Consider the following 27,044-nt stretch of genomic DNA (forward strand, 5'->3'; position numbering starts at 1 on the left):
TACTCACCAAGGAGTAGGATGTACAATAAATCTGCACTCACTGTATAGTAGGCCACTTTGTTACATTTAAAATAGTGGTTCCCAGTGTTTCAAACATGAAAGCCTCATTTATTCCAGTCAGCCATAAGCAACGATCTGAATTCAGATTGCTCCTTTTATGCAACTATAGTTGTTCCGTCAATTCACGGAGGCACTTGGAAACTCCACAGTTGTGGCAGCTAGCACGTTTTGCACATTTTTTGTGAGCTTTTATATTTCCTGTTTTTTGCCCTTCCCAATGTTTCTTTACTGCCCAACGACTCTGTGCCACCCAAATAACCTACTCACCTGCTGTCCCTGAAGAGTTTGTGCATTCTTCCTGTGACCATGAGGGTTTCCTTTGGGTGCTCCGATTTCCTCCCACATTCCAAAGTCGTATGGGTTATGTTATTGGCCACATGGATGTAATTGGTTTGCACAGGCTCGTTGGGCCAGAAGGACTTGTTACCGTATCTGAACGTAACAAGCACAAGAACATATCTGAACATTAAAATAACCTAAATCTGGATATCTGGATGAACAAAGAAAAGAAGAACCTATTAACTGGTACGTCTTTGGAATGTTTGAGGAAAATGGAGCACCCAGAGGAAACCCACGTGGTCATGGGGGAGAACATACAAACTTCTTACAGACAAAAGCAGGACTCAAACCCCAATCTTGTATCTCGTGATATAATAATGTTACACTAACTGCTGTTTCTTGGACTTCATCACCCATCCCCAATCACATCTGTTTTGGACCCAGCTCCTTGCAATACTCTGCTCTCAGCACCTTAACCAATCCTTGACTCAGTTCCTTGCCCTGTTGGACGCAAAGGAAACCCACAGTCACAGAGTGAACATACAAACTCCATACAGATTGGCGAGAACTGAACATGGGTCGCTGGCACTGTAATAGTGTTCCGCTCGAATATGTTTACAAACAATAGCTGAAATTGTTTTAAAAAAGTCTCATTGTGGACCTGTGATTTGTCAGATGAGGCCGATTTCACAAGTCTGCCCCGCTGAAGGTACATTTGCTTTTCTGCTGACTGAAACACAAGATTCTGCCTCAGCTGTTGAGCCCTGGTCATGGAAAGTCCATTGTTACAATAACAACAATAAGAAGGATTTAGAGTAAAGCCAATGTGTTCCTTCCTCTCTTTCCCCTCCCCCCATTGTGCTGACATTAAAACAAGCCATTCAATTTAAATAAATCACGAGGTTTCACATTACGACCTAGACAAAAGACTGGGTTGCTGCAGGGTGGTAAATGGACAAACAAAATTTCAGTGTTTGCAAAGGGAAGGGGAGCGGTATCATATAATTGGAGGAAGATTGATACTCTATTTGTTTAACTGTATAATTACTATTAACAATTAATATTTTAGATACTTGCAGTAGGGTGGAGGCCTGTCTTGGAGGGTTGTCCATTTATGTGGGTGGGTGAGCGAAAGCAGTCGTAGGTGCTTGGAGGGAGAGTTGTGTTTGTGTGGAGCCTGCTGCCAGGGATGGTAGAGGCATTTAAGAAAATTGGATAGGTACATGGAATAAAAACGAAGGGCTATTACGTGGGAGGGAAGGGTTAGTTTGATCTTAACATAGGTTAAAATGTGAAGTTAGCATGAGCTGAAGAGCCAGTACTGTACCGTAATGTTCTATGTCCTTAGGAGGTGTTAATAAAGTTAAAAAGATTCCACTAATGACAGAATTTGGAAGGAGCATGAAACCTTTACAGAAGTGTAATGTGAAACGTGCAGGGAAACAAAGGCTGAGTAGTCCTGGATTTCGGTGGCATTGTCTGATCGGCCTAATGGAATTGTAACACAGTAGCCACAGTGCAGCTGTGATTCAAAAGGCCTTTGTTAAGTTAGTGTAATTGGAGAGTTGAAGCCAATACAACAATGGGTTAAAGTCTGACTGCAGTATACCGAATGGCGTATTCGTTGAGACGGGGTTTCACAGAGGCCGGTAGATGTCACTTCCGTAGGCTACTTAATATGAAGCATGTTTTGTTCCAAGCCATTCATCAAAATGCATAAGATTTTTTTGAAACAACTAGCTGTTTGTAGGACAGGACAGGATTTTGCATGCTCCTAGTTCCTCCCTTCAGAGCATTGCCCATTTCTGGTTCTTTTAATTTCAAGATGGTGCTGGGCTATTTTTGAGATTGTGAGGCAGACCTGGTTATTGAAGTTTCTAGGGATGGTTTTGGGGATAAAATGGGGAGTTAGAGTTCATTTTAGGTTTAAGGATATGGAGGAATGAGAGGTCAGGCCTCATTCGCCCTTGAAGACCAGTGACCAGAGTTGATGTGAGCAGGAAGCACGATGGCTATTCAGTTGGCACATGCGGGGTTCAAGCCTAGAGATTGAGGCCCTGTCATTGACTAGTCCGAGAGTTGATAATGAAGATCGGAGCCCAAAAACTGTCAGCAGTCTGGAAGTTGAAGCCCGATGGCTGAATCCTGGAGACCTGTTCATGGGTGTGAGCAAGGATGGGTGTTTTTTTTTGTTGTCTCTTGTGTTCTGTGTTGTGCACCAGAATGTGTGGCGACACTTGCCCCCAGTACATCCCTAGGTTATGCTGGTTGTTAGGGCAAGCACTGTATGTTTTGATGGCCACTTGACTTATAAATCTGAATGTCTGTACAGTCTGTGAGAGGGTCCGTGATGGCACAGTAATTCGTAGAATCTTGTAGCTCTTTGTGCCTGTATGGGCTCTTTAAAAGGACAAACTGGAATTGCAGTCAGTATCAGTGAAACCTTAGTCCAACTATACATCTTTGTGACAGATTTCTGTGTGTGCCCACACTGCCTACCAATAACACGTACTCCGTGGCCACTTCATTAGGCACAGGGTATAGCTGCATGCAGAACTGACACAAGGGTTGGGCTTTACATTATAGATCTCTGGTCCCTGGCTCTGGTGCAAGGTAGTATCTGGGTGATTACTAGGAGGGGCAATAAGGGGTGAGTTCTCTCTGCACTCTCAGGCCTTAACAAAACTGGAACTGTCTATAATGAGGCCACCCTCGGGTTAGAGGAGCAATGCTTCATTTTCTCTGTGTAGCCTCTAACCTGATGGCACAAACATCGATTTATCTTAACTTCTGGTAATTTCTTCTTCCTCCTCTCTTTCCATTTCCCCATTCTGGCTCTTCTCCTCACCTGCTCATCACCTTCCTCTGGTTCCCCTGCTCCTTGCCTTTCTCCCATTGCCCTCTGTTCTATCACATTCCAACTTTTCAGCTCATTACCTCTTTCACCATCACTTCCCAGTTTCTTTATCCCCACCTACTCACCTTCGCAGCTCTCCTGGTCTCATCTATCACCTGCCACCTCCCCCCACTTTCTTATTTCCTTCCTTTCCAGCCCAAAATGTTGATACTGTCTGACCTGCTGAGTTCTAATAGCATTGGCTATGTTGCTCTGGATCTACAGAATCTCTTGTGTCTTATCTGCAGTTTCTCTTTAATTTTTCACACCATTCCAATACTGGTATCGGAGGACATAATCCCATACTTTGGCGTGGGCTTGAGTTTCTGGTTTTAGAGGGGTCACCCACTTAAGGTAGTCCTCTTCATGACTGCTGTCTGACCTGCTAAGTTACTTAAGAATTTTGTGTGTGATACTCTAGATTTCCAGCATCTGCAGGCTCTTTTGTGTTTATGAATGCTGCTGTCTGTATTCTTTCCTACTGAGTGCTTTGCAGAGGTTTGGGCTATCCTGGAAGCTGCCAGGGACCTTGGGCAGTTAGTAATTGTATTACAATCATGTAACAAACAGGCCCTTTGACCTACAGCATCTTGATGATGGCCAAACTCTGTTCCTGTGTCTTATAAGGAGCAGAATTAAGCCATTTGGCCAATTGAGTATGCTCCACCATTTCATCATGGCTGATCCAATTTTGCTCTCAGCCTCAGCCTCCTGCGCTCTCCTCGTATCCCTTCAGGCCATGACCAATCAAGAACCTATCAATCTCTGTCTTAAATATACATAAAGACTTGGCCTTCACAACTGCTTGTGGCAAGGAATTAGGCAGATTCACCACTCTCTGGGTAAAGGAATCCCTCCTCATCTCCATTTTAAAAGGATACCCCTATATTCTAAGGCTGTCTTCTGTTCTTGGACTCTCCTATCATAGGAATCATCCTCTCTACATCCACTCTATCAAAGTCTTTTGCCATTCAATAGGTTCCAATGAGGTCACCCCTCATTCTTCTGAATTCTAGTGAATACAGGCCCAGAACTGTCAAATACGCTTCATATGACAAGCCATTCAATCCTGGAATTATTTTTGTGGACGTCCTTTGAATCCTCTCCTGTTTCAGCACGTCCTTTCTAAGATAAGGGGCCCAAAGCTGCTCACAATATTCCAAGTGAGGCCTCACTGAAGTTACATTATATCATTGCTTTTGTATTCCAGTCCTCTTGAAATGAATGCTAACATTGCCTTTCTCACCACATACTCAACCTATAAATTAACCTTTAGGGAATCCTGCACAAGGACTCCCAATGACAACCATGCTGACAACTGCCTAATTTATCAACACGTACAAACAAGCTGGATGAACTCAGCAGGTCGGGCTGCATCCGTTGAAATGAGCAGTCAACGCTTCGTCAGGGTCTCAGCCCAAAACGTTGACTGCTCATTTCAACGGATGCTGCCTGACCTGCTGAGTTCATCCAGCTTGTTTGTACGTGTTGATTTGACCACAGCATCTGCAGTGTACTTTGTGTTTGCCTGTTTTATCAAGTGCCTCCAAGTACCCTGCGACCTTATCCTAATAATTGACACACAACATCTTCTCAACCAGAGGTCAGACTAACTGGCCTATAGTTTCTTTTCTTCTGGTTCTCCCTTCTTGAAGAGTAGAGTGACATTTGCAATTTCCAGTCTTCTGGAACCATTCCGGAACCTAGTGTTTCATGAAAGGTCATTACTAATACACCCTGAGGTGTATGCCATCTGGTCCAGGCGACTTATCTACCTTCAGATCTCAGTGTCCCAAGAACCTTCTCTCTAGATATGGTAGCTTCACAGACTTCATGCCCCCTGAAACCTGGAACTTCCACCATACCGCTAGTGTCTTCCACAATGAAGACTGATGCCTAATATTTATTAAGTTTGTCTGGCATTTTCTTGTCCTCAATTATTACCTCTCCAGCATTGTTTTCCAGCAGTTGAAAATCAACTCTTGCCTCTCTTTCACACTTTGTTTTGGTATCGTCTGTAACATTATCGACTAGCTTATTTTTGTCTTCTGTTAGTTTGTTAAAGTTTCCCAATCCTCTAATTTTTGCTCTGTTATATACCCTCTCTTTGGCTTTTATGTAGCTTTGACTTCTCTTTCTCTTGTTAACCATGGTTATGTCATCTTTTTGAATGCATCTTCCTCTTTGGGATGTGCCTTTCCTGTGCCTTCAGAATTGCTTCCAGAATTCCAGCCATTGCTGCTCTGCCATCATCCCTGCCAGTGTTCTTTTCCCATCAATACTGGTCAACTCCTCTCTCATGCCTCTGTAATTCCATTTTCTCCACTGTAACATTGATACATCTGACTTTAGCTTCTCCTTATCATGGATTACTCCAGGTGCCTTCAGATGATCTCATTGCGGCACAGCTCAATGGATATGATTAAGTATTCCCATTTTAGCGTGCTACAGCTGAGAATCACAACTCCGTCCGAAGTCTGTACAGTTAATAAAGATGTTTTAATGTGATTGAACAATCCCTTCTACTCCCTGAATATAGGCAGAGATTGAAAACTGCAGCACCAGTAGTGAGCGCCAAGAAGGTATAGACAAGGGAAGCACAGGAGTGCTTACAGGACTGCTTTGACTCGGTGGACTGGTCTGTATTCAGGGATTCGTCTTCGAATCTGGCTGAGTATGCTGCAGTTGTTACTGAATTCATTAAAACCTGTGTGGATGAGTGTGTGCCTACGAAGGCTTAACTGTACGTTCCCAAACTAAAAGCCGTGAATGAACCAGGAGGAATGTCGTCTGCTGAAGGCTAGATCTGTGGCATTCAAGTCTGGTGACCCAGGTCTGTACCAGAAAGCCAGGTGTGATTTGTGGAGGGCTATTTCAAGGGCAGAAAGGCAATTTTGAATGAAGTTGGAGGCGACATCCGATGTACGACAACTCTGGCATAGTTTGCAAGATGTTATTTCCTACAATGTGAAACCCTATAGTATGAATGGCAGCGATGCTTCACTACTAGATGCCCGCTTTGAAAGGGGGGAATATAACTTCAGCTGTGAAGATCCCTGCTGCACCCAGTGACCCTGTGATCTCTATCTCAGAGGCCAATGTTAGGCTGACTTTAAAGAGGGTGAACCCTTTTAAAGCGGAAGATCCTGATGGAGTATCTGGTAAAGCTCTGAAAACTTGTGCCAAACAACTGGTGGGAGTATTCAAGGACATTTTCAACTCTCACTGCTACGCAGAAGTTCCCACGTGCTTCAAAAAGGCAACAATTATGCCAGTGCCTAAGAAGAAGAATATGAGCTGCTTTAATGACTGTCGCCTGTAGCACTCACATCTGCAGCGATTTGAGAAGTTAGTTATAACTCGGCTGAACTTCTGACTCAGCGAGTGCAATTTGCCAGTACGTCAACGGCATATGCAATCTCAGTGGCTCTTCACACAGCCTTAGACCACCTGGACAATACAAACAACGATGTCAGGATTCTTTTCATCGACTATAGCTCAACATTTAATACCATCATTCCCACAATCCTGATTGAGAAGTTACAGAACCAGAGCCTCTGTACCTCCCTCTGCAATTGAATCCTCAACTTCCTAACTGGAAGGCCACAATCTGTGCGGATCAGTAATAATACCTCCCCCTTGCTGACAATCAACACTGGCACACCTCAGTGCTTAGGCAACTGCTCTACTTTCTCTATACCCATGATTGTGTGGCTATGTGTAGCTCAAATGGTATCTGTAAATCTGCTGATGAACCAGCCATTGTTGGTAGAATCTCAGATAGTGGCAGGAGGGCTGACCAGCTAGTTGAATCTTGCACTCAATGACATTAGGACCAAAGAATTGATCGTGGATTTCAGAGAGAGTAAGATGTGAGAACACGAACTAATCCTCATAGAGGGATCAGAAGTGGAGAGAGTGAGCAATTTCGAGTTCTGGGGTGTCAGGATTTCTGAGTATGTAACCTGGTCCCAACATATTGATGCAGCTATAAAGAAGCCAAGACATTGGCTTTGTTTCATTAAGAATTCGAGGAGATTTGGTTTGTCACCTAAAACACTCAAAAACTGTTACAGATGTACAATGGAGAGCATTCTGGCTGTATGACTGTCTGGTAATGCGGGGAGGGGGCTACTGCGCGGGATCGAAATAAGCTACAGAAAATCGTAAAACTAATCAGCTCCATCTTGGGTACTAGCCTCTAAAGGCGGCGTCCATTATTAAGGACCCCCCATCACCCAGGACGTGCCCTCTTCACTGTTACCATCGGGAAGGAGGGACAAAAGCCAGAAGGCACACACTCAGTGATTCAGGAACAGCTTCTGATTTGTGCCATCTAATTTCCAACACTGAACACATGAGCACTAACTCACTTTTATTTTTGTTTTTATATTATTTGTTTCTTGCATTATTTTTGATTTAACTATTTTATACACACACACACTCAATTTTTCCTCTATTATTTATTGCACTGCACTGCTGCCGCTAAGTTAACAAATTTCATAACACATGCCGGTGATATTCTGATTCTGATTCCTTCTCAAATTTCACAGTGAATTCGATCACTTTCCCCGAAGGGTTCTTTTATCTTTAGCTCTCTAATCAATTCCCGTTTATTGCACAACACCCAATCCAGAATAGCAGATCCCCAAGTGGGCTCAACCACGAGCTGCTCTAAGAAGGCATCTTGTAGGCACTCTAGGAATTCCCCCTCCTGGAATCCAGCACCAACCTGATTTTCCCAACTTACCTGTATATTGAAATTTCCTATGACTATTGTAACATTGCGCTTTTGGCATGCATTTTCTCTCGTAATTTGTGAACCACATCCTTACTATGGTTTAGGGTCTGTATGCAATTCCCATCAGGGTCTTTTTACCCTTGCAGTTCCTTAGCTCTGTACACAATGATTCAACACCTTCCAACCCTATGTCACTTCTTTATAATGATTTCATTTTTTACCACAGGACAATGCTGCCCCCCTCTGCCTTCTTGCCTGTCCTTTTGATGCAGTGTTTATCCTTGAACGTTAAACTCCCAGCTATAATCTTCTTTCAGCTATGATTCAGAATGTCTGTGCTAGAAGTTCATCTACCTCATTCCGTGTACTGTGTGCTTTCAAGTATAACACCTTTGTTCCTGTGTTCACCCTTTTCAATTTTGTCTGCCTTTTACGTTACAACTCATCCTTTTGTCTGCAATTTTGTCCTATCAACAGCCTCTGCTCACTACACATTGCCTGTGTTTGTAAATCAGCTATCTCATCTTCGGTACTATCATCTGCCTTTCCTATGATACTTCTTGCATTGAAATATACGCAGCTCAGGACACCAGTCGCACCATGCTCAACTTTTTGATTCTTAACTATGAGGTCTTACCAACATCTGCCTCCACAATCTCTCCACTAACTGTTCTGACACTCTGGTTCCCATCTCCTGCAACTCTGGTTTAGATCCCACCATGCAGTGTTAACACACCTTCTCACTAGGATACTGATCCCCTTCCAGTTCTGTTCTGTCTGTACAGGTCCCACCTTCCCAGGAAGAGAGTCCAATGATCTTAAGATGAATTTGAGGACTTCATCTTTGCACAAGTTATTGGGAGAAGAGGGATGTGATTATTAGAGTCATAGAAAAGTGCACCAGATAGGCCCTTTGGCACATCTAATCCATGCTGAAACCATTTAAACAGTCTACTCACACAGACCTGCACCCAGACAATAGCCTGCATACACCTACTATACATGTACCTATCCAAATCGAGCTCACATGCACCACTTGTACTGTTAGCTTGTTTCACATTCTCACAAACAAGTTTCCCCGCAGTTCCTCTTAAAATTTTCACTTTTCACCCCTACCCCATGACCTCTAGTTGTAGTCCCACCCAATCTTGGTGGTGAAAGCTTGCTTGCATGTACCCTATCTATACCTCTCTTAATTTTGTATACCTTTAACAAATCTCCCCTCAATCTTCTATGTTCCAAGGAATAGTCCTAACATATTCAATCTTTCCTTACAACACACACAAAATGCTGGAGGAACTCTGCAGGCTGGGCAGCATCCATGGAAAAAAGTACAATCAACGTTTTGGACCAAAAGCTGAGGAGTAGATTTGAAAGGTCGGGGGAGAGGAGAGAGAAACACCAGGCGAAGGGTGAAACGCAGGGGGAGGGATGAAGCAAAGAACTAGGAAGTTGATTGGTAAAAGAGACAGAAGGCCATGGAAGAAAGAAAAAGAGGAGGGGGCAGGAGCACCAGAGGGAGGCAATGGGCGGGCAAGGAGATAACATGAGAGAGGGACAAGGGTCAGGAAATGGTGAAGAGGGGCTGGAGGTTGGAAGTTGGAGAAATTGATGTTCATGCCATCAAGTTGGAGGCTACCCAAACATAACATAAGGTGTTGTTCCATCCTGACAGTGGAGGAGGCCATGGATGAACATATCAGAATGGGAAGTAGAAGTAACATGGGTGGCCACTGGGAAATCCCGCTTGTCCTGGCAGATGGAGCATAGATGCTTGGCGAAGCAGTCTCCCAATTGGCCTGAATCGTCGACTGTACTCTTTTTCATAGATGCTGCCTGGCCTGCTGAGTTCCTCCAGCATTTTGTGTGTGTTGCACAGATTTCCAGCATCTGCAGATTTTCTCTTGTTTGCATTCTTTCCTTACAACTCGGCTTCATCATTCATACTTAAGATCTACACTCGCACGTGGTCTTACATTAACTTCTTTCGTGCCCATTAAGTCCCACATGTGAGTGCCATGGTAACGTCGTGGTAATGATGCTTTTACAGCTCAGGATGTTCCGCAGTTCACAGTTCAATTCCATGCTTCTGTAAGGCTTCGTCCAGACCCCTTTGGCATGTGGGAGGTCAAAAGGATCATGTAAATTCCCCAGCGATCATAGTCATAGAAAAGTACAGCACAGAAATAGGCCCTTCTGCCTATCTAGTCTATGCCAGACCGTTGAAACTGCCTACTCCCATCGACCTGCACTGGGACCATAGCCCTCCTTGTGGAATGGTTGGGTTTTGTCCGAGGCCTCCATTTTAGTCCCACAGTGCAAAGACGTGCCAGGTAAGTTAATCGGTCATTGTAAAGTGTCCTGTGACTAGGTTAGAATTAATCGGGGAGTTGGGGTGATGTGGCTCGAAGGGCCTATTCAGTGCGGCGTCGCTAAGTAAATAAACAGATAGATAAAGTGACATGTTTGATTGATAAATCAGCCTAAATGATGATGAAGTGTTTCAGGTGTTGATTCTGTTTGCTTCTGCAGGTTTACAGCATCCGGACGAGAGCACATGCAGTTGAGATCTTCACCACATGTGCCAATCTGATTTGTGCCATTGAGGAAGTTGAGAAGGTAAGCTAAAAGGGGAAAGACAGGAATAAAACATCTTTGGTTCATTACGCTAATTTCCTTTCACTCAATGTGCATTACTCCACAATGTGTTGTCGAAACTGCCTATGCATCAGCAGCACAAACCTACCTGGCATCAAGGATGTATATACAGATAGGTGCTGGACAAGAGCCAGTAGCATCATGAAGGATCCACCTGCTTTGCTCATGGACTGTTTGTCCCACTCCCATCAGAGAGGAGGCTACGTAGCATCCAAGTCAGGACCACTAGACTCAAGAACAGTTACTTTCCACAAGCAGTAAGGAGATGAACACCTCCACCCACTAACCCACTCCTCCACAGCCCCAACTACCACTACACTATCATTCCCTGTCTAGGGTCGCCTTCTGTACTGACACTATGTGCCTACTGTCAGTTTATGGTCATACAATCAGTATATGTATGTAAGCTAGCTTTATGCATTTTTTTGGTTTTGTTTTTATTCTGTTTATCTTATTGTATTTTTATTTTGTGCCGCTTCAGATCTGAAGTAACATTTATTTTATTCTTCTTTACATTTGTGCACTGGACATGACATTGAACAATTTTGAATTAATTTTTCATGAATCAATTTGTTATCAATCACACCTCCCTGACCAGTAGATCAGATTGGTCTTGATTTGCAGTGCAAATTGGCAAGACGTATTTGATTTGTCAGCAGGTTCTCTTGTTTGATGGATTCATGTCCTTCATGAAATCAAGATTTCAATTTCTTTTGTCATATTCTGCCCCATATTCTTGTTGTGTAGGTGGGGCAACAGTGACATTGGAAGTGATTAAGGGAACAGTGGCAGTAACTTTTTACCATCTTATATAAACATGCATCTTTATGTCAGTCTTCAGGCCATGCCATTCAGGTACTTGTGCTAATATTATTTTGTGACTCTACGTGCTGGATTGTAACACCAGTGGATTCCACTTAATTGGGATATACTGAGACCAACGCATTTTGACCCAATTAGCCGGTTTCAAGGAATAGTTAAAAAGGTATAACAAAAAATAACAATGTTTAACTACCATTCACTGTGTAAGTCCTTGCCCTGGTTTGCCCTCCCAAATGCAACACCTCGCACGTGTTTGCATTACTAATCCAGGTTCTTAATTTATCTACCTTAATCTGTTATACTCTTTTCATCAAAGTAAGTACATATTAGACCTGGTATGTTCATTACCCAGGCTTTGCCTGTTCTTCCTGTTAGACTTATTTTTATCTTCTCAATCTGACCACTGCTGATCATTTGCCATTCTCATCCCTCTAGTTTAAACCATTCCATGTAGCGCTAGCAATTCTTGCTGCAAAGATACTGGTACTCCACCAGTTTAGCTGAAACCCGTTCTTGTCAGGGTCCCACCTGCCCTGGAACAGAGCCCAGTGATCCAGGTACTTGAAGCTGCCTGGCCAAATATCTGGTTTCGATTCTGTTACCATCTGTAAGTGCTTGTCTGTTCTCTCCGTTACCACGTGGGATTCCTCCAGGTGCTCCAGTTTTCTCCCACGTTCCAAAATCGCATGCTATTTGGTACTAGAAGTGTGGCAATGCTTGTTGTGTATTTAATATTTGAGTAATACTGTAAATATGTTGTTTGATTTTGTATTCTTTGTTTACATAATTCATCACTGGTTGTATGTACAAGATGTGCGTATGTTATATGTCATTACGCCACTGCATCATAAGTGAGTGCCTCACTAAAGTAAAATGAAGTAGACCCGTTATTCCCAGCTCCCATGTTTTCGTTCAGTTAGATTTTAGAGTTACAAAACATAACAGTGGTGACGAGTTAGTTTTAAAATGAACTTGAGGTGACTGCTGTAGCAAAGACATTCAAAGTTTAAAAAATCATAGCGCAGCATGGTTTTTTTTTTGTTCAGAAGGGTCTGAGATATTGCTGGAAAAAAGACAGAAACCGGACAAAATTCAGAGTATTCACCATGATAATAGTAGTAAATTTTTAAAAAGAAATTAGAAATGGCTGGCTTCTTCAGAAAGATAAATGTGTTTAATTATTACAATGGATAACTGGATCATGTATGCAAAATGAATTCAAAGGTTTCAAAGGTACAATTTAATGTCGGAGAAATGTATACAATATACATCCTGAAATGTTTTTTATTCGCAACCATCCACGAAAACAAAGGAGTGCCCTACAAATGAACGACAGTTAAATGTTAGAACCCCAAAGTCACTCCCAACTCCCCTCCTCCCCCACGTAAGCGGCAGCAAACAACAATCGCTCAACCCCCACCAGCAAAAATAAAGCGCACCCATTACCAGCACTCAAGCATGAGCAAAGCAATAGCAAAGACACAGAATTGCAGTTACCACTCTCCGCTGAACATTGAAAGCTCCTTGGTAGAGATCACTAAGAACACCAGATTTCTTGGTGTTTACCTGGCAGAGAATCTCACCTGGTCCCTCAACACCAGCTCCATAGCAAAGAAAGCCCAGCAGCGTCTCTCTGTGAAGGCTGAGGAAAGTCCATCTCCCACCCCCCCCTATCCTCATCACATTCTACAGGGGTTGTATTGAGAGCATCCTGAGCAGCTGCATCACTGCCTGGTTCGGAAATTGCACCATCTTGGATCGCAAGACCCTGCAGCGGATAGTGAGGTCAGCTGAGAAGATCATCGGGGTCTCTCTTCCCGCCATCACGGACATTTACACTACACGCTGCATCCGCAAAGCAAACAGCATTATGAAGGACCCCGTGCACCCCTCATACAATCTCTTCTCCCTCCTGCTGTCTGGGAAAAGGCTCCGAAGCATTCGGGCTCTCACGACCAGACTATGTAACAGTTTCTTCCCCCAGGCTATCAGACTCCTCAATACCCAGAGCCTGGACTGACACCCTGCCCTATTGTCCTTTTTATTATTTATTGTAATGCCTGCACTGTTTTTGTGCAGTTTACGCAGTCCTGTGTAGGTCTGTAGTCTAGTGTAGCTTCTCTTTTTTTTTAACGCAGTTCAGTCTAGTTTTTGTACTGTGTCGTGTAACACCATGGTCCTGAAAAACGTTGTCTCGTTTTTACTATGTACTGTACCAGCAGTTATGGTCGAAATGACAATAAAAAGTGACTTGACTTACCCCAAAGACCACATTGTTCACCTAATAATTTGACATGCTGCAGGCTCTCTTTCTCCAAAGAAGGGAGAAAGAGATGACTCCATTTTCCAACGAGCAAGAAGACATAACAAACAACTCACTGGTTTACGATGTTAAAAATCCATTACATCGCTTTTTTCGAGCTCTGAGCCTGAAGATCGCAAAGATCCCAGGTCCCCAGGCTCGCAGCAGATATTCCGACTCCCCCAACGACACACAGGTCTCCTGTGGCAACACTGACCCTTGATTCACCCGTCTTCAGTTCCTCAAGATCCCAGGCTTCTGAATCCGTGCTGAAACCTTAGGCCAAGCCTTTGGCATGCTGGTTAACAATCTATTGTGGAACCCCGAGAGGGGTCCCATTCCCGCAAAGAACCGTAGTCAGTGTGTAACTCCAAGTCAGGGTCTTCAAAAGAACCCTGAAGGAGAAAAATAGAGATATTAAAACTAGAAATAGATCTGTTTTGGAAGATGCAAGCAAAGGAGTCGTCTCTGGGTGCCATAACTACTTAGCTCCGCCTCCTCTAATTGAATTGAGCAGTATTTTGAAGTAAATGAAGTAGCCGTTGAAAACAAAGTGTCAGTTTTGCTGAGTGCAATTGGTGGAAAAGCACTCAGTTTGCTTAGAAGTTTTACTGTTCCAACCAACTCAGCCAAAATGAGCTTTGCTGAACTTATGTCAGTAATGCAGGAACGTTTATGAATTTATGTATAAGACATTGGTGAGACCGAATTTGGAGTATTGTGTGCAGTTTTGGTCACCAAATTACAGGAAGGATATTAATAAGGTTGAAAGAGTGCAGAGAAGGTTTACAAGGTTGTTGCCGGGACTTGAGAAACTGAGTTACAGAGAAAGGTTGAATAGGTTAGGACTTTATTCCCTGGAGCGTAGGAGAATGAGGGGTGATTTGATAGAGGTGTATAAAATTATAATGGGTATGGATAGAGTGAATGCAAGCAAGCTTTTTCCACTGAGGCCAGGGGAGAAAAAAACCAGAGGTCATGGGTTAAGGGTGAAGGGGGAAAAGTTTAAAGGGAACATTAGAGGGTCTTCTTCATGCAGAGAGTGGTGGGAGTGTGGAATGAGCTGCCAGATGAAGTGGTGAATGCGGGCTCACTTTTATAGACAATAGACAATAGGTGCAGAAGTAGACCATTCGGCCCTTCAAGCCTGCACCGCCATTTTGAGATCATGGCTGATCAATTCCTATCAATAGCCGGTTCCTACCTTGTCCCCATATCCCTTGATTCCCCTATCCATAAGATACCTATCTAGCTCCTTCTTGAAAGCATCCAGAGAATTGGCCTCCACTACCTTCCGAGGCAGTGCATTCCAGACCCCCACAACTCTCTGGGAGAAGAAGTTTTTCCTTAACTCTGTCCTAAATGACCTACCCCTTATTCTCAAACCATGCCCTCTGGTACTGGACTCTCCCAGCATCTGGAACATATTTCCTGCCTCTATCTTGTCCAATCCCTTAATAATCTTATATGTTTCAATCAGATCCCCTCTCAATCTCCTTAATTCCAGCGTGTACAAGCCCAGTCTAACCTCTCTGCGTAAGACAGTCCAGACATCCCAGGAATTAACCTCGTGAATCTACGCTGCTCTTCCTCTACAGCCAGGATGTCCTTCCTTAACCCTGGAGACCAAAACTGTACACAATACTCCAGGTGTGGTCTCACCAGGGCTCTGTACAAATGCAAGAGGATTTCCTTGCTCTTGTACTCAATTCCCTTTGTAATAAAGGCCAACATTCCATTAGCCTTCTTCACTGCCTGCTGCACTTGCTCATTCACCTTCAGTGACTGATGAACAAGGACTCCTAGATCTCTTTGTATTTCTCCCTTACCCAACTCTACACCGTTCAGATAATAATCTGCCTTCCTGTACATACTCCCAAAGTGGATAACCTCACACTTATTCACATTAAACGCCATCTGCCAAGTATCTGCCCACTCACCCAGCCTATCCAAGTCACCCTGAATTCTCCTAACATCCTCATCACGTCACACTGCCACCCAGCTTAGTATCATCAGCAAATTTGCTGATGTTATTTTCTATGCCTTCATCCAAATCGTTAACGTAAATGGTAAACAGCTGTGGTCCCAATACCGAGCCCTGTGGCACCCCACTAGTCACCACCTGCCATTCCGAGAAACACCCATTCACCGCTACCCTTTGCTTTCTATCTGCCAACCAGTTTTCTATCCATGTCAATGCCTTCCCCCCGATGCCCTGAGCTTTGATTTTACCCACCAATCTTCTATGTGGGACCTTATCAAATGCCTTCTGAAAATCGAGGTACACTGCATCCACTGGATCTCCCCCGTCTAACTTCCTGGTTACATCCTCGAAAAACTCCAACAGATTAGTCAAGCATGATTTACCCTTGGTATATCCATGCTGGCTCGGCCCAATCCTATCACTGCTATCTGGATATGCTACTGTTTCATCCTTAATAATGGACTCTAGCATCTTTCCCACCACCGATGTCAGGCTGACAGGTCGATAGTTCTCTGTTTTCTCCCTCCCTCCTTTCTTAAAAAGTGGGATAACATTAGCCATTCTCCAATCCTCAGGAACTGATCCTGAATCTAAGGAACATTGGAAAATGATTACCAATGCATCCGCAATTTCCAGAGCCACCTCCTTTTTCCCTAGGGTGCAGACCACCTGGACCTGGGGATTTGTCAACCTTCAGTCCCATCAGTCTTCTCATCACCGTTTCCTTCCGAATGTCAATCTGTTTCATTTCCTCTGTTACCCTATGTCCTTGGCCCATCCATACATCTGGGAGATTGCTTGTGTCTTCCTTAGTGAAAACAGATCTAAAGTACTCATTAAGTTCTTCTGCCATTTCTCTGTTTCCCATAACAATTTCACCCAATTCATTCTTCAAGGGCCCAACATTGTTCTTAACTACCTTCTTTCTCTTCACATACCTAAAAAAGCTTTTGCTATCTTCCTTTATATTCCTGGCTAGCTTGCATTCGTACCTCATTTTTTCTCCCCGTATTGTCTTTTTAGTTAAGTTCTGTTGTTCCTTAAAAACTTCCCAATCATCTGTCCTCCCATTCACCTTAGCTCTGTCATATTTCCTTTTTTTTTTAAACATTTAAGAAAAACTTGGGACAGGTATATGGATGAGAGGAGTTTGGAGGGATATGGCCCAGGTGTAGGTCAGTGGGACTCGGCAGAAAAATGGTTCGGCATAGCCAAGAAGGGTCAAAAGGCCTGTTTCTGTGCTGTAATGTTCTATGGTTCTAATTGAACCAGTGGTTCATTGCAGAATGCTTTACGTTTCATAAATGGAATGAAAAGGAAGGGGAGTCCACTTAGGCTTACTTGGCTGAATTGGTCTTATTTAAATGTATTTTTTGTCAATGGTAAGACCCTGCTGGACATTAAGAATTTAAAGTATTTTAGGTCTATTCCATCAGCAAATTGTTTGTTGGTGGAGAAACTGAAATAAGTGGACTTAGTGTGGATGGTGCTGCAGACCGTGTCAAAGGCATTGGTGCTTGCAGGAGGTGTGCAGTCTAACAACAAGTGATTGTCGTAGTCGCTTTTCTTGTGATTGCAAAACCATTTTAGACATTATTAATGTGGAATGCCACAAGTTGGATTCACTCATTTCTTGGCGGCTGGCAAAGGTAGGCGAGGGTGGAGGAAGCTGCATGGCCTTTGGTTGTAGTGAGGACTAGGCCTCAAGCCGCGGTGTCATCTGTTTACAGCTACGCTGTGACGGAGGGTGAGAGGTGACCTGATAGAAGCGTATAAGATGACGAGAGGCAATGATTGTGTGGATAGCCAGAGGTGTTTTCCCAGTTTTGAAATGGCTAACACGAGGATGGGGCATAGTTTTAAGGTGCTTGGAAATGGGTACAAGGGAAATGTCAGGTAAGTTTTTCACACAGAGAGTGGTGGGTGCATGGAATGCACTGCCATCGACGGAGGTAGAGGTGGATACAATATGCTCTTTTAAGAGATTCTTAGATAAGTACATGGAGCTTGGAAAAATAGAGGGCTATGTGGTAGGGAAATTCTAGGCAGTTTCCAGGGTAGGTTACATGGTCGGCACAACATTGTGGGCTGAAGGGCCTGTTATGTGCAGTAGATTTCCATGATGAACTGAACAAACTATGAAAAACAGGAGGGCCAGTATTGTAGGGCTACGATTGGCTGAAACAACAACTTGATTAGAGATCCATCCACCATTTATATGCCACATCCACTGCAATGGAGTCAACTGAAAGTGAATGAAGGATAACGCCACTGCAGTTTTAAAAGATGGCAATGGAAAATTCAAACCTTACATAGTGTTAAATGAAATTGCTACACCCAAGTTTTACAAATCCTGTCATGTTCCTTATGTCGTGTGTTAAAGTAAGCTAGATTACATGGAAGTTGAATGAATTCTTTCCAAGGTTAAGTGGAGCCCATGGGTAATGCCAGTGGTCCTAGTAGCCAAGAAGAATGGATCTGTGGTGATTTTAAGGTCACCATCAACCCAGTACTGAAAGTAGATCAATATATTCTGCCCAGGATAGAACATAACTTTGCAAACTTTCTGGAGGAAAGTTAACTTAGCTGAGGTGTGCCTACAGATGGAGGTGGAACAAGAGTCGAAACTGTTTCTCACTATAAATTCTCAAAAAGGGCTTTATCGCTATAATAGCCTTATTTTTGAAGTAGTATCTGCACCTACACTCTGACAGAAAGCTATGGACCAGATGCTGCAAGGCTGCCCAGGCACTCTATGTTACTTGGATGAAATCATTCTTACTGATAAGGATGACAAGGAACATCTCCAAAATCCCAAGGCAGTCTCAAGATTAGAAAATTATTGGCTCAGAGCGTGACACAACAAGTGAATTTTTTAACCAAGCAGCACTTGTGGTCACACCATTGATGCATAAGATCGCACAAGTGTGCTGAGAAAATTCAAATAGTGGTGGATGCCCCATAGGTAAAGGTTGTCCTTGTTAGGATGTGTCAACTACTATGACCGGTTCCTACGAAACCTGGCTACTGTGCTCCACTCCTTGAACTCATTACTACAGACTGGGAAGAAATAGCAATGAACAAAGCAGTGTGAGGAGATGGTTTCACAACTATAAATCTCGCCTGAAGAGTGAGACCAACCTCCCTGAGAAAAACATTATCCAACAAAGGCTAAAAAATTCTTCACAGTGATTAAACCTTTAGGCCTGAATGGGACAATGTAACATTTTCTATGCTGTGAATATATACATTTGATATTGAGTTGGAGTTTATAGCTAAGCAGGAAAGAGTTTTGTGTATTTAATATTTCAGTAATGTTAGAGTAATATTGTAAATGCGTTGTTTGATTAAGCATTCTTTGTTTACATAATTCATTACAGGTTATATATACAAAGTATGTGAATGGCATACGTCGTTAGGCCACCATGTCATAAGTGAGCGCCTCACTAAAGTAAAAGGAAGTAGCCCTGTTATCATCCCGTCCATTTCTGCTTTCCGCATGGATCGCTCCCTACACTACTCCCTTGTCCATGCATACCTCCCCGCTGATCTCCCTCCTGGCACATCCCTGTAAGCTGATCAAGTGCTATACCTGCACCTATACCTCCTCCCTCACTCCCATTCAGAGCCCTAAACAGTCCTTCCAGGTGAGGCGACACTTCACCTCTGAGTCTTTTTGGGTCCGGTGCTCCCGGTGTGGCCACTTATATATCGGGGAGACCTGACGTAGATTGGGAGACCACTTTGCCAAGCGCCTACACTCCGTCTGTTTGAAAAAGAGGGATCTCCCAGTGCCACCCATTTTAATTTCACTTCCCATTCCTATTCCGATATGTCCATCCATAGCCTCCTCAACTATTGTGATGAGGCTACACTCGGGTTGAGGAGCAACACTTTATATTCGGTCTGGATAGCCTCCAACTTGATGGCATGAATGCCGATTTCTTGAACTTATGACATTGCCACCCTTCTTCCCCCCTCCCCCCCTCTCACTTGATCTCCTTGCCTACCCTTTGGTTCTCCTCCCCCTTTTTTTTCCATGGCCTTCTGTCCTCTCCTCTCAGATTCCCCTTTCTCTAGCCCTGTATCTTTCACCAATCAACTACCCAGCTCTTTACTTCACACCTCCCACTACTCTCAATCTCTCTTTTTTCAAGTCCTGATGAAGGGTTTCTAGCCGAAACGTCGACTGTACTCTTTTCCACGGATGCTACCTGTCCTGCTGAGTTCCTCCAGCATTTTGTGTGTTAAAAAACCCTCCTGATGAAGGGTTTTGGCCCGAAACGTCGTTATTACCTCCTCCCATAGATGCTGTCTGGCCTGCTGAGTTCTGCCAGCATTTTGTGTTTTTTATTTATTTCCAGCATCTGCAGATTCACTCGTGTTGATTTTGTGTGTTGTTTAGATCTGTTATCCCCAGTTGTTTTTTCTTCTGATTAGCTTTTAGTTACAAAACAACACTTGAGATGTCTCCAGCATATTCTTGGACCGTTAGTTGTTAGTGCAAGTAACTGTTTATTCACTGTATATTTGATGTGCATGTGACAAATCTCTCTTACGCTGGCTGTTTAGCCATCTTCCTAATTCTGCCTTGCTAGTACATGCTACTTATAAAATCTTGGCTCCCCTCTTATTCTTCTCACCTACCCATCACCTTCCTCTGGTTCCCCATCTCATTCTCTTTCTCCCATGGTCTATTTAAGAACACAAGAAATAGGAGCAGGAGTAGGCCATCTGGCCCATCAAACCTACTCTGCCATTCAATAAGATCATAGCTGATCTGGCCATGGACTCATCTCCACCTATCTGTTTTCTTCCCTATAACCCTTAATCCCCCTACAATGCAAAAATCTATCCAACCTTGTCTTTAATGTATTTACTGAGGTGGCCTCCACTGCTTCTTTGGGCAGAGAATTCCACAGATTCACCACTTTGGGAAAAACAGTTCCTCCTCATCTCCATCCTAAATCTACTTCCCTGAACATTGAGGCTATGTCCCCTAGTTCTAGTCTCACCTACCAGTAGAAACAACTTTTCTGCTTCTATCTTTTCATAATTCTATGTTTCTGTAAGATCTCGCATTCTTCTGAATTCCAGCAGGTACAGTCCCAGGCGACTTAATCGTCTATCCCCCCCTCATCTCTGGAGTCAACCTGGTGAACCACCTCCAAATCCTCAAGTAAGGAGACCAGAACTGCATGCAGTATTCCAGGTGTACCCTCACCAGTACCCTATATACTTGTAGCATAAGCTTCCTGCTCTGAAATTCAATCCCTCTAGCAATGAAGGCCAACATCCCATTTGCCTTCTTGATAGCTTGCTGCACCTGCAAACCAACCTTTTGTGATTCATGTACAAGCACTCCCAATTAATTAGTTCGGATGGCAAGTCCAATACAATATCAACTGCACAAAGTTCAATGAAGACAGACTGGGGCATGAAATTTCATAATGCCAGAATTGCCACCAAATCAGCACTTTCACTGATGTCATACTCTGCGCAGCAGCATGCTGCAGCCTTTTAACCATTTAAATAATAATCTGTTCTTTCATTTTTCCTTCCAAAGTGGATGACCTTGCATTTACCAACATTGTACTCCATCTGCCAGACCCTTGCCCATTCACTTAACCTATCTATATCTCTCTGCAGACTCCCTGTATCTTCTGCACAATTTGTATCAAACTTAGATACACTACACTTGGTCCCCTCTTCCAGCTTGTTAATGTATATGATGAATAGTTGCAGGCCCAGCAACGATCCTTGTGGCGCATCGCTCACCACTGATTGCCAAACCAGAATAGCATCATGTATCCCAACTTTGTGCATCCTTATCTAATGGATAAGTCTTTTATGTGGCTCCTTGTTGAACGCCTTCTGGAAATCCAAGTAAATAGTGTCCATCTGTTCCCCTCTATCCACTGCACTCGTTATATCCTCAAAGAACTCCAGTAAGTTTGTCAAACAGGACCTGCCTTTGCTGAATCCATGCTGCATCTGTCTGATGATAGTTTCAATCATTTTCCCAACTACATACATTAAACTAAGTGGCGTATAGTTACCTTCCTTTTGCTTACATCCTTAATTGAACAGAGGTCATCCAATCCACTGGGACCTTCCCAGAGTCCAGAAAAGTTTGATGTTATCACCAAAGCCTCTGCTATAACTTCAGCCATTTCTTTCAGTACCCTGGGTTGCATTCCATCAGAAGCAGCGGACTTGTCTATCTTAAGGCCCATAAATTTGCTCAGCACTACCTCTTTAATGATAGCTATTATATTGAAGTCCTCACCTCCCATCGCATCCATAACATCTCTTTGGCATGTTAGACATGTCCACCACAGTGAAGACCTGCAAACAATAGTTATTCAGTCAAATACTCTCCTTTCCTATCAGATTTCTCTCCCTTCAGCCTTTACCTCTTCCACATATCGCCTCCCGGTTTCTCACTTCATCCTCTCTCCCCCACCCCATCCCACTCTGGCATCCTCCTCACTTAGTCTCACCTATCACCTACCAGCTTGTACTCTTTCCCCTCCTGCCACCTTATTCTGGCTTCTGCCCTCCTTTTCTCGTCTTGATGAGGGCCTTGGCCTGAAAAGTCGACTGTTTGTTTCCATAGATGCTCTCTGACCTGCTCAGTTTCTCCAGCATTTTGTATGCGCCCCTTGTGAGCCTTTGTGTCATTCCAATTTTCCTCATAAGCTTTCTGATAACCCTTTTGCTCTGATGTATGTGTGGATGACGCAGCCCATTCAATATGTAGTATCCAAGGTTCAAAGTGTTTGAGATACATCATCTTGCAGGCACTCACAAAACAAGGAAACAACAGCATCCATGAAAAAGCCTCTCACCACAAAGACAGTCAGACATCCAATGTGTGATAAAGAAAGAACAAATTGTTCAAACTATTAAAACAAAAACAAACAATCCATAGAGCATGTGCCGCAGTTTCCCCGAAAGTAAGTACAGCCATGGAGCCAGTCAGAGCTGCAGCCTGTCCAAGAGCCCATTGGCTGCAGGTCATGGCCATGGAGCCAGTTCAGTGATGAGGTGAATGCCGATGGCTGCAGGCCAGCTCAGAAGCAAGAAAACCTCAGAGTAATGACCCTCAGCCTAGACACCTTCATCTTTTTAATCGTTTATCTAAATGGGAAATATTATATCTGAAGGTTTTTTCTGTACATCTGACAGGGGGCAGCGAAGGCATTGATTTTCCCTGTGGTACAGCAGTTCATCCAGGCCTTCGTACAAGCTCTACAAATGCCAGATGGCCCAAACTCTGACAGTGGACTGAAGATGGAGGTGCTGAAGGTAAGCTGTGTGGTGTAATCAGCAGTCGGAGCTGTTGGAACTAAACAACCTCTCATATGGATTGATGGATTCTGGTGTTTGAACCCAAGGTTCTTTTGGAAGTAAGGAAAGAGGCTCAAAACTTGTTTGTTCACGATCACTTTATTCAAAGCTGATAGAGCAAAGGGAAATTGAACAGAGCAGTGACAGTATACTAGTTGGAAATGAGAGAAACTAAAAATGCTGCCCAGCATAAAATAGCTATTTTTGTACTGCAGAGGTAAAAATTCCAAACAAATCCATAGATAGGGGTGAACCAATTAGAAAGCAAATTCAATACTACAAACGAGAAAACACTTATTCACTGAATTCAGAACAAAAAAATTGCAGAGCTGTTGAGAAATATACTTTGTATAACCACTAGCACATATTAAACTTGCGTGCCTTCTAGAGCCACTAGGAATCATAGTAAGCATTTACTTGTATATAAATATATAAAATATAAGCAGATAATTTATTGTTTAACTGCAAAGAAAATAACAATTTAAACAGTGGGATCCAACAGTGCGATAGTGATGTTTAATAACATTCTCTTGCTGGTTTATTATCACAGTAGACACCCAGGCAATCAATCCTGAAGTGAATGTTCCTTTGAGAAATTACCACCTGTTTACTAGATTTTTACTTGGAGAATATTGGCATGACTGATCTCCAGCCTTTGTCCCATAACCCTTAGGTTCCTGAAAATCAAAAGTAAAGTTGATTGAAGCCTGAAATAAAACCCAAAAGATGCAGGAAACCCTCAGTGTAGTTTTTCTCTCCATAGATGCTGCCCATTCCCCTGAATGTTCCTAGCATTTTTTTGTTTTTATATCCCTTTGATAATCTAGGCTAGCAGTATTACTTGTTTGTTTGTTTGTTTATAATATAGCGTGGAACAGGCCCTTCTGCCCAGCAACCCTTGACAACCCTAATTAATCCTAACCTAACCATGGGACAATTTAAAGTACCTGGTTCATCTTTGAACTGGGAGGAAACCAGAGGACCCTGAGAAAAACCAGATACTCCAAGAGACTCTGTACAGAGGATGCCGGGATTGAATTCCGATTTCCACCCTGGGTTGTATTAGCTAACTGCTATCCTACTGTGGCGCTCAGTTATTTTTAATAATTTACCAAAATTACTTGCTATGCATTATGTCAGTTCTAAATATTCTTTGCCCTTTACCCAACTTTACCTTGAATTTCTTTTTCCTCCATATGATATAGTGGGGCAGCATGGTGGTGTAGCAGTCAGTACAAAGCTGTAACAGTGCCAGCGGCCTGGGTTCAATTTCTGCCCTTCTCTGTAAAGGGTTTGCACTTGCTCTCCGTGACCTCATGAGTTTCCTGTGGTCTCTTCCCACAGCTCAAGGACATATGGGTTAGGCTAGTAGGTAATTGGTCACATGAGTGTAACTGGGTCAGAAGGGCCTGGTACTGTACTGTATCTTCAAGTAAATATAAATAAACTCTGGACATACCAGTGGAAGTAGCATCTCTCTAGCTCCAACTTAGTCCAGAATAAGGCCCATTAACCTCTACCTTCTGTTTTGCAATTCTGTATCTAAATGGCCAAATCATCACAGATTCCATTCATCTTAATAAAATCTATGTAGACAACATCCAGAGCTCTATCTTCATCAGTCATCTTTGTCATGTCCTTGAAATACTCATATCAACTTAGTAAGACAAGACTTACCCATACAAAGGCATGCTAGCTGTCCCTAATTAGGCTATGGTTTTCCCAGTGTTCATAATTCTTTTTGCTAAGAATCTTTCCTAGCAACTTCCCTGCTACTGACCTGAGACTCCCCAGTCTGATATTTCCTTGCTTCCCTTCTTGAATAGTGGAACGCTAGCTACTCACCAGTCCCTAGACTTAATGAGTGTTGATGACACACCAGTTCCCTAGTCTTGATGATGTGTGTTGCTTAAGTAATGAACTTGATTCCTTCTCTTTCCTTTATTGGTCAAAATAAAATTTGTTATCCAAGTGCATTTATGTTATTATATACTACCTTGAAATTCCTTTTCTTGTAGGCATTTACAGGAAAATAAATACAATAGAATTTCTGAAAAAACTATACATAAAGACTGATAAGCAGCTAATGTACAAAAGTAGTTAAATTGTTCCTGAACCTGGTGGTGTAGGACCTGAGGCTCCAGTATCTGCTTCGCCATGGCAGCAACGAGAAGAGAGCAAGCATGGCCCTGATGGTGGAGTTGTTTGATGATGTATGCTACTTCCTTGTGGCAGTGCCCCATGTAAATGTGGTCAATGGTGAGGAGGGCTTTTCCTCTGATGGACTGGTCTGTATCCATCACTTCTTGTAGCATTTTTCATTCTTGGGCATTGATGTTTCCATTACATGCTGTGGTGCAGCTAGTTAGGATACTCTCCATTGAGTATCGTTTGTCAGAGTTTTTGGTAACGGCTTGAGTCTTCGTACACTGCTAAGGAAGTATATCAAGCAGTAGTAAATCAATGCAACTGGACTTGCTGTGTTGATTAGAAGACGTTTCGCCACTCATCTGAGAGTCGTCTTCAGTTCTGATCCATGGTGTAGTTTTCTGGCTTATAACGTCTGAGTTGACCAAAGGTATAGCAATCACATTGAGGGTCGTTAAGGCGTTAGTTGCATGAGTGAAGGTGTGAACTGGTGTGGGGACGACAGGGTAGTGATGTTAGGACTGCTGATGGGTGGTGGTGTACCCCTTACCCTTCTGTTCAGGGATGAGTTTCCCAGTTTGACAAAGATGGCTACTTTAACCCTTTTCAAACAGCCTGTCTTCCCTGTCCAAAATGTGCACATTGTTATCATCAAAGCGGGGGCTGGGGTATGACACCATCTATAAACTACTTGCAAAGCAGTCCTAACATCTCCACCTCAGTGTTTCCATGTGATTTCTATACCTTTAAACAACTTAAAAACTACCCAAGGATCAGAACTGAAGAAGTCCTTTGGATGAGTGGCGAAACATCTTCTAGACAAGACAGCAAGTCCAGTTGCCTTGATTTACTACTGCATGATATATAATGACCTGGCTGACTGAGAACCTTTATTGCTGTGCTGCCTATGAGATGGCTGTTATGTGCGGGTCCCAGGACAGATCTCTAAAATGATAATGCTCAGGAATTTAAAGCTACTCATCCTGGTGGCCCTAATCCCAGCTTTGATTTGGTGTATATAATAAGTATTGATGTTCATTACATTTCCTTGCTCTTTAATTTTACAGGCAGTGACAGCTTTGGTAAAGAACTTCCCAAAGCACATGGCCTCATCAATGCAACAGATCCTGCCCATTGTTTGGAACACACTAACTGATAGTGTGGCCACATATCCTTTCCTCAGTACTCTGTTTCTCTCTCCATTTTGCCAGCATTTTTTTTTATCTTTCACTCATCCCACTGTTAATTCAAATGGTTCCTGAACAGTGGTCAGCATGTCAAAATTTTTCCATTCAAAATGCTTAATCTTACTGTAGGTTTAGTGGAAGACCCTTGAGCTCCTAACTTTGATCTGAACTTTGTAGATGGAGCTGGAGTTTTGATCTTTTGAGTCAAAGCTGTATTTGAAATAGTCACCATATCTGTTCTTTGTTCTTGTACTGTGAGCTGATCCTTTGCCTTTATTGGAGGGTGCCATGGTTAGTGCAACGTGACTACAGCTTGGAATGTCGGAGTTCAGAGTTCAATTCTGATGTCACCTGCACCTCCTCCCCACTGAATGTGTGGGTTTTCTCTGGTTTCCTGCCACAGTCCAAAGACATACTGGTTAGTACATTGGTCGTTGTAGATTGCCCTGTGTTTAGGTAAGGGTTAAGTTGGGTTGCTGAGCAGTGGAGCTTCAAAGGCCAGAAGGGCCTATTTCGCGCTTATAACACAGAACATGACAGCATGGTACAAGCCCTTCAACCCATAACATTGTGCTGACCTTTTAGCCGACTTTAACCCTTCCCTCCCACATAAC

General features: G+C 43.2%; 1 protein-coding gene across 1 annotated transcript in view; it reads left to right on the plus strand.

Annotated features, from left to right (window-relative positions):
• Positions 1-27,044, plus strand: part of ipo9 (importin 9) — a 148,450-nt gene that overhangs the window by 20,665 nt on the left and 100,741 nt on the right. Inside the window, exons 6-8 of the mRNA XM_073030278.1 lie at positions 10,509-10,595; positions 22,934-23,053; positions 26,311-26,408. Of these exons, the coding sequence (XP_072886379.1) occupies positions 10,509-10,595; positions 22,934-23,053; positions 26,311-26,408 (305 nt within the window). The remainder of the gene's footprint in view (positions 1-10,508; positions 10,596-22,933; positions 23,054-26,310; positions 26,409-27,044) is intronic.

This window comes from Hemitrygon akajei, chromosome 27 (assembly GCF_048418815.1).
Source record: "Hemitrygon akajei chromosome 27, sHemAka1.3, whole genome shotgun sequence".
Taxonomy (NCBI): Eukaryota; Metazoa; Chordata; class Chondrichthyes; order Myliobatiformes; family Dasyatidae; genus Hemitrygon; species Hemitrygon akajei.